We start from the raw sequence: 12,835 nt of genomic DNA, 5'->3' as shown, positions 1-12,835 counted from the left end.
TTTAAAGCCAAGTGTCTAAGCCGTGCTCGAGTCTCGAGTTTTGGTCCTTGCTCAACGCTCGCCGCTCGCCGCTCGCCGCTCGCCGCTCACCGCTCGTCGCTCGTCCTGCGGCTCACAGCGTTTACGACTCCTTTTCGTTCGCCTCCTTTTGTTTCGTGGTACTTGAGATAGTTTTGTTACTCGGCTTCTTCCACCTACGTCGCATCACGATTCAAATTAAGATTTGCGCCTTGCACCTTGCACCTTGGCGGTGCGCAAGAGCCGCTGCGGCGCGCTCTCGGTGGGTGGGTCAGGTCTTTTGCAGCAGGCGCCAGTCGTAAAAGTCGGCTGCGACAAAGGTAGGCGACAGACGACGAGCCAACGTGCACGGGAGGGAGCGAGAGAGGGAGAGATCGACAGAGAGCGTGAGCCCGAGAGGGAGGGAGAGCAGATCCTAAGCTAAATCGCCCTGCCGTGCCATGGGAATGTGCCATTTTTTGTAGCCCACATTTGCTTAGTATTTATTACAGTATATTTGGTATATACTTTTGGTGTATTTATATTTTATTCTAATCCATTAACTGCATATTTAATATACTTTTTTTTTTTAATATTTATATATTCATCAAGAGTTTCTTTCAACTGCTTTCTGTTATATTTATTCCGCAATACAAGATTAAAGACATATACAAATATGTTCCTGTTTCTAAAACTGGTTTTTATGATTTCTCTGAGTAGGGCAAATTCTGAAGTTTTGTTATATTATCATATGTCTACACACATATTTTCATATATGTATCGAATATCTATCAAGTATAAATATCGTCATAATTATATTATATATCTCTCAATTTTTAATAGTTCCTCTTCTTCTTTCTTCTAAACATAAATACTTTTCATATATTTCAATCTAATTTGTTATCATGTCTTATTTTATTCTCTCTTTTCGATTTTCGTTTCTTTGTTGTACTTTTCTATATATCTTAAGATTTTTCTGATTTATTACTGAAGTATTATAATAATAAATGTATGCTTCACGTACTTTTGTGAAACTCTTCCTCTTAGCTACATAAATAATTCCTAATATTAGATATATGAAAATATATTATAATATTATATATATAATTATATTCTATGAAATGTAGCTCTACCCTTTTCTTCTTTAAGATTCAGTTTCTAACCTCTTCTAGCTTTTTCAGTTCTTTTCTTTACTATATCGAATTTCCATTCTATTCCTACTTCAATTCTAGTAAATTTTCATGTCATTTTATCTTATATATTATATTATTTATATGTCTTAATTTATACCTATATCTCTTAACTACAGTTTGCTAATGTTCCATCATCTCGTTCTTCCCTATTTGCAGATAGTAAAATCGACGATAGATTTCCACATCATCATCGGTTTCGGCTGCACTTCGATGTGAAGAGCATTCCCGCCGAGGAGAAGCTGAAGGCCGCCGAGCTGCAGCTGCAGCGATCAGCGCTGAGCGTTAGCCAGGCGGTGAACCGGACGCGCTACCAGGTGCTCGTCTACGACATAACGCGGGTGGGCGTGCGGGGCCACCGGGAGCCGAGCTACTTGCTGTTGGACACGAAGACCGTGCGCCTGAACAGCACAGAGACGGTGAGTCTCGATGTCCAACCGGCCGTTGATCGGTGGCTGGCAACACCTCAGAAGAACTTCGGGCTGCTGGTGGAGGTGCGCACGATGCGCTCCCTGAAGCCGGCGCCGCACCACCACGTGCGCCTACGCCGCAGTGCGGACGAGGCGCACGAGGAGTGGCAGCACAAGCAGCCGCTGCTCTTCACCTACACGGACGACGGGCGGCACAAGTCGCGCTCGATCCGGGACGTGGGCGCGCGGGAGGGCGGCGGCGGCAACGGCGGCGGCCGCAACCGGCGCCACCAGCGGCGCTCGCGCCGCAAGAACCACGAGGAGACCTGCAGACGGCATTCGCTCTACGTGGACTTCCAGGACGTGGGCTGGAGCGACTGGATTGTCGCGCCGCCCGGCTACGACGCGTACTACTGCCACGGCAAGTGTCCGTTTCCGCTGGCCGACCACCTGAACTCCACAAACCACGCGGTCGTCCAGACCTTAGTCAATAATATCAATCCAGGGAAGGTACCAAAGGCGTGCTGCGTGCCCACGCAGCTGGAGGGCATCTCGATGCTCTATCTCAATGACCAAAGGACAGTTGTGCTCAAGAACTATCAGGATATGACAGTTGTGGGCTGTGGCTGTCGATAAGCCGCAGAGCAGCACAAACTGAAAGCAGAAGCAGAAGCAGCGAGAGAGAGAGAGAGAGAGAAAGTGAGTGAGCAAGTGAGAGAGAGAGAGAGAGAGCATCTAATGCTGTTTGGTTCCAAGCCGTCAATGCTTTAAACACAACGCAAACAAAATGGACTGAATATTTGAATTTTAAGTGTAAATCGTAGACTTTAATTGTATGTAGAGCGAAATGCAGCCACCACAAGCGACCGACCAGCCCCAGCCTCCTGGCCTACCAGGACTCCCAGGACTCCAGGCTCTCAAGGGTCCGCCGCCGCCGTCTCTGTCACTTTCCACAGCCAGGCTTTGGAAATGTTGCACAGAGCCAAACGCCGAGACGCAAGCAACAACTGTAAATAGCCGCCCCACCATGCCCCCACGCCCCACGCCATCACGCCCCAACCCCCCAGCAGTCAACAAACAAAATGCCATAGACCGCACTCTGAGATACTTTTGTATCTCGCTGAATTGAACAAATTGTATAGAAAAGCTAATGCTAAGCTATGTAAAAATCGAATCAGGCTAACGAGAATGTCCTGCAAAGAGTAGAAAACTTGAAATTATTATAAATATATATATATTTATATATATAGCTATATTGATTTACCTTGCAGAGGTATTCAAGTTCGTTCCCCAAAACTAAGAGTAAAATGTATCATAAATCAAAGCTAAAAACTTATTAACTAAATGAAAGGTTAAAACTAAAGTTAAACTACAACTAAAAACTAAATTAAATATAAACAAAAACAAAAATTGAAAGAAAAAAAAAACAACAAAAAAACTATCGTTTATTGTTATGCGTTTTAAGCTAAACTCGAATATAATAATCGTATGTTAAATATACATAAATTAATCTAGCATTTAATTTATTACATTTAAGCAGCATGTTGGAAAAAATTAGTAAAAAGTAAAAAAAAAAAGAAACAAAAACAGAAGAAAAGAAAGTACTCGAAAAGCAAATGTCGAAACGTAACTGCGCCTGGCATAGAGGAGCGCGCCATTTTATTTTGTAATTTTCTTATAAATTTTTATTATTTTATTTATTTAAAAACAATGCTGATGATGATGATGAAGATGGTGATCATGATGAAGAAAGTTGAAAAAATATAAATGAAAAAATCGTATTAAAAAAACATATAAAAACAATTTAAACGCTCTGCCTTTTTATTTACTATAAATAGATTTTTTTCGAGTTGCTGTTCAGCGTTGTCGAAAAATTTTCGTTGCGCGTCGAGGTGAGTAGCTTAACAATAGCCGAAAATCCCCCGTCTCTATGTACCTTCGATAGCTCAGTTGGTAGAGCGGTGGACTGTAGACGGTGAAATACGAGTAGATATCCATAGGTCGCTGGTTCAAATCCGGCTCGAAGGATTTCAATTTTTTTATTTTTTTATTTTTATTTATTGCATTTTATCTTAAATTTGGTTGCGTATTTCGAAAATTTCGTATATATCATACAGAAAACTAGAAAATGACTTTTATAAATATTTACTTATTTATATATATTACTTTACTTTTTTAATTAAATTTAATAGTACAATTTGAATACACATATTTAATTGATAATAAACATCAATAAAAAATATAATATATATTTCTATATCTTAAGGTAAGCTGTAAAAAAATTATTTTAAAATCATCTATAATAATACTATATATCTGTTAACTATGTGTATTTAGTTACACCTGTTTAAATGTCTTGCATTTTTCTCATTACTTAATCTACTTAATTAATAATAACCTTATACTTTAATTCCAAATTCTCTTTTTTATTAAAAAAAAAAAAAAAAAAAAAAATTACCATGATCCTTCGAGCCGGATTTGAACCAGCGACCTATGGATATCTACACTACACTTGTGTTTCACTGTCTACAGTCCACCGCTCTACCAACTGAGCTATCGAAGGTCTATATATGGCGTCGCCCCAATTCGGTTTAAAAATAGCTTTCGAAGACAATTTTGAAGACCAATCAGAGCAAGACAACAACAATTTCGATCGCATTAAACAAAAGTGAATGCAAATGCTTATCGCAGCATAAAAGCTAAGCGCTGCCCGCTGCCCGCTGCCCGCTTATCCGCTTACCGGAGCAGCGGGCATTACGTGTGCTGTCGATAAGATGATAGCGAGTGCACGCGAACTTAAGTGCTCGCAGGCATTCCAGATAAACGCAATAAAAACAAACTATTGTGAATGTACAAAAATCACCCAATGTTCGCACTGATATTTAGATTCGGATGAAAAACGTAACGCGTGGCGCTTAATCGCGAACATTTGCCAAGAAGCATGCTCGCTTCCCTGCGGAAAACTAAAGAGCGAGCATAATAGATAGATAGTTAATAATAGCAATTTACTAATGTCTATTTTAGTATATTACAATCAATAATGAATATAAGTAATATATTTTTTTGATAATCAACATAAATATTTATTTAAGTATTTTATATTTGTATTTATTTTGATTTTCTTAATACAATAATTGAAAAGTTTTCTAATTTGTTAAAAAATAAAATGACACAAAATTTCTGGAAATGTTCGCATATTGAAAAAAAAAGTATCCTGAATAAAATACATGTTTAAAGTTCATTTAAATAGTTTTCCGTTTCATATAATTTTTATATATATCATAAAGTAATATTTTGGACCAAACTCTATTTGTAACAAAAATTAACTTTTCCTTTTCTTTTTTTTTTTAATACATTCCGATTAATATTAAATGTATATTAGTATATCAATTACAATTTAAATATTTTTGATATATAAAAACAAATATTAACAACATAAATAAAATTGTTTTGAAATAATATTATATATTAAATTTACATGTTTACTTTCTCATTTTCAATTTTTGAACTTGGAATTCTATATTTAGTATCCATAAGTTAATTATAGATCACACGCATGGTTCACATGCACAGTGCAGTTGGTTAAGCTCAAAGCTCGCCTCGTAAACAATGAAAGCTCTCAATTGAAAAACGCACCAATACAAACGCAGTCACCAATACACAAAGAGGCATCAAGGCAAATGGCGCGAATCAATCAGCTGGCGATCTAAATATGATGCAACATTTGTTATAGAAAAGAACGCGATTATTATATGTTTGTACTCGATTATTTATATGCACATACATACATATATGGCCAGCTGATAAGGAGGATTGTGCCAGACAAGTAAATTGAGGTTTTTGTCACATATATGTATGTATAGAAAGGAAAACGACTTGAGGCTATTTATAGAATATCTCAGAACAACAAGTACAAATGTCTATGCCGGGTGTTAACAGCTGTACAATACTTGCTCACGGTATAAATGCGGTGCATTCACGTTTCGATATACCTCAAGGATATATGTATAACTCATTGGTCTTGCTGTGGAAAGTAGAGGCTAGAGGAGTTCCTCCTGCAATTTCTCGATTTCCTACGACCCTGTAGAATACCAATATAAAGTGAAGTTATAATTCTTTTGTTCTACCTCTAACACCACGCCTCTTAGGGGTATTTACTTACCTCTACTTGACTTGCCAGTCGGTCGAACGTAGAGCAGGAGGGTTAGACAGTCGGAAGGACGGACAGACGGACATATGGACATGTATCCAGATGGACCACGCACAAAGCTAATATACTTTTCTCTTTTTATAAAAGAGCATCAAGATTCTGAGTTCGAGTCGACTAGAGACGAGCCAAGACAAGTTTCGAATCCGTGTGAGTCATGATTGGATTTTATTTATTTACTGCGTCTGCTCTTCTTCTTCTTCTGCTTCTTCGTTTTTATCAAGGTTCGGTAAATTAATTTATCCCGGTTCTGTAGTGCACTACAAAGTCAATTTTCGGCTCAATTAAATGACTCATCCGAGCGGCTAAAAAGATGCTGCAAACGGAGCAAGGGGCGCAGCAGTCGGAATTTCAGATTAGTTGCTAAATAAAATAAAACTAAGTACAAAATGTTGTCAAAAATTGAGAGAGCAGAAGGAAAGGTGTTTGAAAATTTCCCGGAACTTGGCAATTTTTTCTTTGTAGATTTTGACCAAGCGATAAGACGCCCACATACCAAAAACGACGAAGAAGAAAAACTAAAGATTCATTCAATCATCGCAGGAAATTGATACCAACATCAAGAGAGCTAAACCGAAAGGAAAACTAGAGAAACTCTTTAGATCGTTCCATCGTGATAAGCCGAGGGCAAAACTATTTGAGTCATTCTTAAAAAAATTATGAACATAACTAGTTACCTGACCGAAATTATGCTCTCCTCTGGCGATGCGCTGGACGCGCCCCCCGCCGGGCACGCTCACCCTCGGCCCGAAAGGGCCCATCATTTTCTTATCTAACAAGACAGTTTGGGCAATCGATCCAATATGCTGTATATATATATATGTATATGTATATACGTACATACATATCTATATAGAATTTCCTTCATTTTTAGCTCTCATACGTTGCTCAATGGATCACACAAATTGCCGCAAGGCGCTCCTTATATATATTTATGTGTGTGTGTGTGTGTGTGTACCCGTGAGTGTGTGTGTTTTTGTCAGTAATTAACCGTAAGCTGTCAGTTTTTTCGCTCTGCTAGCCATACTTCTATATACAATATATATTGTATACATATATAGATTAACTGATATTTCCACAAATGCACGCTTAGTTACTTGATACCCTGTATTTACTGATGGTAGGAAGATCTGAGTTGCTGTAAATTATATATCCGAGTGTAGTCACTCACATACAGGGTATCTTTATCTCGAGCTACAAATAAATATTAACATCTATATACAGGGTATATTCTGGTCTCTATCAAATATCAATATATTAAGTGATTTTCAATTACCATTAATCTGACGAATATTACAGACCAACAGTATGTATTAATATAGATTAACTTAGTAACGTTATATAGAGTATAATAGCTATATTGACCAAAAACATATATTCAAATTGCAGTTCCTTGTCTTTGTGCACTCTCATACAGGGTATCTGGCGGTCAGTCACATTCACACACAGCTCACGCCTACTTGTTCTTTGTTTTATGACTTGCTGCCTTCCCTTTTTGTGTTTTTGGCATCCTAATTGGTTTGTTAAGTATACCGCTCCGTTCTGCTATCCTCTGCTGGCCTGGGCCTCGTGTGTGAGCCGTCTCACTTATCAGCAAACACTTTGCGAGGCGCCGCCGCTGCCGTTGCTGTTGCCGCTGTAGCCCCTGTCGCTGCGGTAGTTTGTTCTAGGCCAGGCCAAGAAGCCAAGTGCGTGCCCACCTGCCTCTTGCTTGCTGATAAGGCACAGCTCTAAAGATTTAGTTTCTTGTTGCTTTGGGCGCGTGTTTGCTGCATGATTCACTTTTTGGCTTGGCCACAGGCGAAGTCCCTCAGCCTGCCGCAGAGGCGGATGAGTCATGGACAGCGTTTTTCTAGGTGGCCCCGTTAATTGTTGCCGTGATAGCAATGCAGCACCCCTCTTTGTTTACACGTCTAAGCGCCGTTGTTTGATCCACCGAAATAACAGACGAAAATCCAATTCGAAAACAACAACAGCAGCAGCAGCAACAACAATAACATCGCTACGTTCATTGCTTGCGCAGCAAAGCTCTTATCTCTCGCTCGCACACTCACACGCTTGGCACAGCTTTCGCTCAAGAGCGCACGCACACATACAAGCATACACTGACTGGCAAACGTTTTGATTTATTCAACGTTCGCTCGCTTGCTCACTCGCTCACTTGCTCGCTGATAAACACCATTCGCGTCGTTTGCTCATTTATGCGTTTTGGCGCACGTTGCTCATCGACCTTCGATAGCTCAGTTGGTAGAGCGGTGGACTGTAGAGTGAAGATATTGAAAGTGTAGACATCCATAGGTCGCTGGTTCAAATCCGGCTCGAAGGATCTTGTAAAATTTTTTTCTTTTATTTATTTTTAAAAATTGTAATTATTAAAATGAGTAATATAAATATAGAAAAAAATATATTTTATGCGATTTACATAACAAATTAGTTTTATTATTATTATTTTCTATATATTTTTAGTGCATTAAATGAGTAAGGGACACAAATTGAAATTCTAGTTTTCTCGAGACTGAAATATGCATATTGTATATATATGTACATATCTCTGATATAGCAATATTTAATAATAGTTGAGCTTGCACAAGTGAATTATTGTCTGATTAATTTATTCGCATTTAACATTGATCGCTTTAAAGTTGAATTTAATTTATATGGGCTACCCAGAGAAAGGCAACAATTGTATGCAGCCCAATTTGCATGGCCAGACGCTGTGCCGCTTCGTGGCTGCGACTCATCGTCTCCCCAAGGGGCAACCGGCAGACGTGCAACAAAGCCAACCAGAAAATGTCTGTCAAAAGTTGTTGCAGACGTCCTGCCGCTGTTTCGGCTGATGGTTTTGCTGACTGGTGGCTGCTTCTGCTTCTGCTGCAGCTTCTGCTTCTGCTTGTGCTCCCAAACAGATGCTATCAATACATCATTTGCCTTTGTGCTGCTGTCACAAATTCATTCACCTGTTCTCGGGCAGCGGCTGAAAATGAAGCCGCAAACCTGGCCGCCACACAATTATACTGCGTTGATCTCCAATTAGGCTGTCGAAACTCCATTTACACTGCAACGGGCGTCCCATAAAATATGAGACTTGGCCTTTCATACTCATACACACACACACACACATTAACAGAAAGCTGAAGAAGAAGGGAATAATAATAATAATATATGTGAAAAAAAAAACTCTTGCTGTGCTGCGCGAGTTGCAAGTCATCAAGGCATCTCCAGGCAACATCATCATCATCGGCAGGTTAAGTAAATACAAATATGAATGAATTGCTGCGCATCTGACTGCGGATAGATGTGGATATGAATGTGAAGATCTGGATCTTGGCGAATCATTGTTGGAGTGGAGCACAGCTTGAGTGCAGGCGCTTCGCCTCTTCTGACTCTGCCCCCCTCGCGCAGTTGCAGCTTTTTGGCCTTTGTCTCGTTTCAACAACTGTTTTACGAAAAGCAATTCGTGTAATTTGCTGCTCCTCAATGGGGAATAGGGCATGGAGCATGGGACATGTGGTAAGTGGTAAGTGGTATGTGGAAGCCCTAGGCATGCCTCGAGCTGCGCATTAATTAGTTCAGCACTCGTCGCTAGAAACATTCTGCAAGCTAGCCACAGGCATTTCATTGGTATTTGCCAATCTAACGACGACAGAACTTAATACCCACAACTCTCTTTCACTGCATTCTTGAAATTCCAGAGAGAAATGAGAAAGTTGTTGACTTAACTGCACACTCTACTATGATGCATCAATATATTAGTTTATAACGTATGATTAAAGTGAAAGAAGATTGTAAAAGCTAAAAGATTTGCATGGAAAATATGTGTGAAAAGCTTTTCGATTATGTTTGGACTTAGCATCTAACTGAAGAAGCAATGACAATGACAATGACAATGACAATGACAATGACAATGACAATGACAATGACAATGACAATGACAATGACAATGACAATGACAATGACAATGACAATGACAATCACTATGACTATGACTATGACTATGACTATGACAATTGGACTCCGAGTTTGAGTATCCATTAGATATGGAATTTTTATTAACAGTACGCACATTCAGTTAGATGCGAATGAGTGATGCTGCCACCAGTTTGTGGCATGAAGCAAAAGTCGCGTCGCCTTGTCTGCAGCTGCGAAACTCGCGAGCATTGCTTTCGCCAGAGACTGCCTCTCAGCAGGCGCTGCTGTTGCAGTTGCTGCTGGAAAAAATCTATAAAAAGGTAAATCTTATTAAAGCGTAACTAAATGCCTCGGATTAGTGTCTAACAGGCGGAGCGTGGCTGCCCCAACAGGTGCTGTGCAAATGCCACTTAAACAGGTAGCCTGACAGCTGGGCGGCGCAGCTAGCTGGGTGCATGGCTAACCAGCTGGACCCCACAGGATCCGGCCAGGGTATTAGCATATAAGCTGCGCCGCCTAATGAAGCAGCTGATGCTGCAGCCCGTTCGCTGCCTAAGTCTTTGTCGAACACGAAACGGAAGCAAGCTGCACTCAATGCAAATTCTTTTAATAAAATAAAAAATCAGAATTCAAATCAAAATCCAAATGAAAACAAAAACACAAACAAAGCAATTAATCAGCATTTGCAGCGAAACTAAAGTCGATTCAGATCGTTTGCAATTGAGATTTGTCTATTTGTCGATTAATTGATAATCGCATTTAATGCTGATTGAAGGGCTCTCCTGGGGGGTTTTGTCTCTCATTTCCTGCAAATGGGGTCGTTGAATCGCAGTTAATCGCAATAGCTTACAGATAGAGTACAATCTGATTAGAGCTCTTATGAATATTTATAGATACGATAAATATTTAAATATTTCTTTGTAAGAGAATAAATAGAACTAATATTCGTTTATTGATCTAGTTTATTATATAACAAATAGCTGCAACTAAAAGTGCAAATCACTATTGATGCAGAGATCTGCAGAGATATCAATAAAATAACATTACAAATATCTGGAATATCTAAAGGTTCGTTTGGAGAAATTCATGTTCAACAAACTTTTGCTTTGTTGATTTAATTTATTAGAGGATCTTAAGCGATTAGAATGGATATTTTTTTTGTAATATTAAAAAAATAAATAAAATATATGATATAACTATATGATATATTAGGAATTTAATAATTAGAATAATCAATATTATCTCTGAAATAAATTTAATTACCAATTATTTTCCAGGGTATTCTAATCCCAATATTCAAATTATGAATGCAACTTGGTAAGCAGTAGCTAAGAGCGTTGGCTACCCCTGAGTCTCGTAATGCTGCAATTAATTAAACCAGAGACTGGAAATTGAAATTGAAAATTGAAAATTGACACAGAGGTTGACTGGGCTGCGACTGGACTTGGTGTTAGTTTGATTTATCATTTGCTAATTGAAAAATTATACTGCAAGTGCATTTGACAGCCAGTTAAGTCTCAAATGTTGTCATTTATTGTCGATAGAGGCGAGGAGGGCGGGGCTGGGAACGGCGGGCTGGGGGTTGACTAATACGAGGCTGGATGGAAGGGTCGATGCGAAGTGGCTGACAGTGCCAATTTATTGAATGATCGAGCCAAGTGCTTGGAGCTGCTTTGTAAATGATACAACTTTGGAATTTTTCCTAGGAATTTTGATTGAGTTGAATAAACAATTGACGTTCATTGATTTGCAGTTGTTGTTGTTGCTGTTGTTGCTGTTCGTATTTAATATGTAAACGAATTGTGTAAGTGGTTGGGCGCTAAAAATAGCTCAGGCGTATGCGAAATCGAACTGCGAATTGCGAGTGCGATTCTGTGCAGGCGATTCGCAAATAAAGCAATGCAAACACAAACGAAAGACTTAGGCAGCGAACTGGCCGCATAACAGCAACAACAACAACAGCTACAGCAACGACTGCTCATTGTTTGGCCAGCGAAAATTTATAAGCTACCAGGCAAATCAATGCACATAAATAAACAAAATGTGACGTTGAGCGAAAGACAAGCACTTGAAGTATTTTAATTGTCTAAATGCCACCACTGATGATCGCCACCGATCCACCGATCCGGCGATCTACACATCTGCCCATCTACCGTTCCACAGATCTCCTTGGCCTGGCACACCCGATTGCCACAAGCATTGACAAACAGCAGCAACAACAACAACAACAACTACAGCGGCCGCCGCAGCAATAACAATTGCGTTTCACTGCACAACAAAGTTTAATAAGCACTTGTCACTGTTAGCATGAGTTCTTAAGGGCATTAACAGCTACTTAATATATTATACTTATACTGTGAAATTCATGTATGTATATTCAGTCACTTAACATTGTACTCAATGTTCTTAACATAGCTAATCAAGGTTAAAAAATTTGTTTTATATATTTTAAATTTAATTATATGTAGAAACTAAAAGTAAAATATTAAACGTTAAATTAAATTCCTATTTAATCTTTTTTATTTATTTATTTAAATATTATTGCGAAGAATAAAATAAAATTCATATTGAGTAATTTTTTTAATTATTTGTTTTTAATTGTAATATTACAGAAAATTCAACTTGAATTTGTTTGATATTAATATTGCATCTTCAACTAATTCTTGTAAACATATTTTTAATTCTGACCATTTCTATTTTATAAAATGCTATTTTTGAATTTTTTGTTGTCATAATTATTAATTCTATTTAATTTAATTTTGTTTTATTTATTTTATTTTTTTTTATGTATATATTTAGCATTTACTTACTTTAATATTGTTAAATATGTAAATATGTATTTTTTACTTCGCTTATACTTAATTAATTGGTATTAAATATCCAGAAAACTATTAAATATTTAATAAAATTTTAAATCAATTTAATTATTTTATTGAAATTAAATTTTACTATCTAAAATTGATTTATCATTAGTTTTCAATTTTTTACATCGGTCTATTGGATTTTCAATATTTATATTTTAATTTTTGTGCTGATATATATTTATGTCAATTCCGATTCTTTTGTCGCACAGTGTTTTTGCAGCGAGCTTTGAGCGTTGTTCAGCACTGTTCGTTCAGCTG

At 38.2% G+C, this 12,835-nt stretch overlaps 1 protein-coding gene, 1 long non-coding RNA gene and 3 other non-coding genes across 7 annotated transcripts in view; 3 read left to right on the top strand and 2 right to left on the bottom strand.

Annotated features, from left to right (window-relative positions):
- Positions 1–3,406, top strand: part of dpp (decapentaplegic morphogen) — a 51,188-nt gene extending 47,782 nt beyond the window's left edge. For all 3 annotated transcript variants that reach the window (XM_018004752.2, XM_018004751.2, XM_089463428.1), the window contains exon 3: positions 1,347–3,406. In XM_018004752.2, coding sequence (XP_017860241.1) covers positions 1,347–2,233 — 887 coding nt within the window. In that variant the 3' untranslated portion in view covers positions 2,234–3,406. The remainder of the gene's footprint in view (positions 1–1,346) is intronic.
- A 126-nt stretch (positions 3,407–3,532) lies between these two features.
- On the top strand, positions 3,533–3,625 carry TRNAY-GUA (transfer RNA tyrosine (anticodon GUA)). Its single transcript has 2 exons — positions 3,533–3,569; positions 3,590–3,625. It is a non-coding gene; the product is annotated as a tRNA-Tyr (tRNA).
- Positions 3,626–4,060: 435 nt separating this feature from the next.
- Positions 4,061–4,160, bottom strand: TRNAY-GUA (transfer RNA tyrosine (anticodon GUA)). The gene is made up of 2 exons: positions 4,124–4,160; positions 4,061–4,096 (listed from the first exon to the last, which is right to left on the bottom strand). It is a non-coding gene; the product is annotated as a tRNA-Tyr (tRNA).
- Positions 4,161–4,902: 742 nt separating this feature from the next.
- On the bottom strand, positions 4,903–7,778 carry LOC149269576 (uncharacterized). The gene is made up of 4 exons (XR_016269012.1): positions 6,482–7,778; positions 5,760–6,120; positions 5,386–5,678; positions 4,903–5,303 (listed from the first exon to the last, which is right to left on the bottom strand). It is a non-coding gene; the product is annotated as an uncharacterized LOC149269576 (long non-coding RNA).
- Positions 7,779–8,033: 255 nt separating this feature from the next.
- TRNAY-GUA (transfer RNA tyrosine (anticodon GUA)) lies at positions 8,034–8,130 on the top strand. The gene is made up of 2 exons: positions 8,034–8,070; positions 8,095–8,130. It is a non-coding gene; the product is annotated as a tRNA-Tyr (tRNA).
- The last annotated feature ends 4,705 nt before the right edge of the window (positions 8,131–12,835 follow it).

The sequence above is a fragment of the Drosophila arizonae genome, chromosome 3 (assembly GCF_054131065.1).
Source record: "Drosophila arizonae isolate 15081-1271.41 chromosome 3, UAZ_ARI_1.0, whole genome shotgun sequence".
Classification (NCBI taxonomy): Eukaryota; Metazoa; Arthropoda; class Insecta; order Diptera; family Drosophilidae; genus Drosophila; species Drosophila arizonae.
Note: the sequence above shows the minus strand (reverse complement) of the source record. Positions and strands in the feature narration are given on the sequence as shown.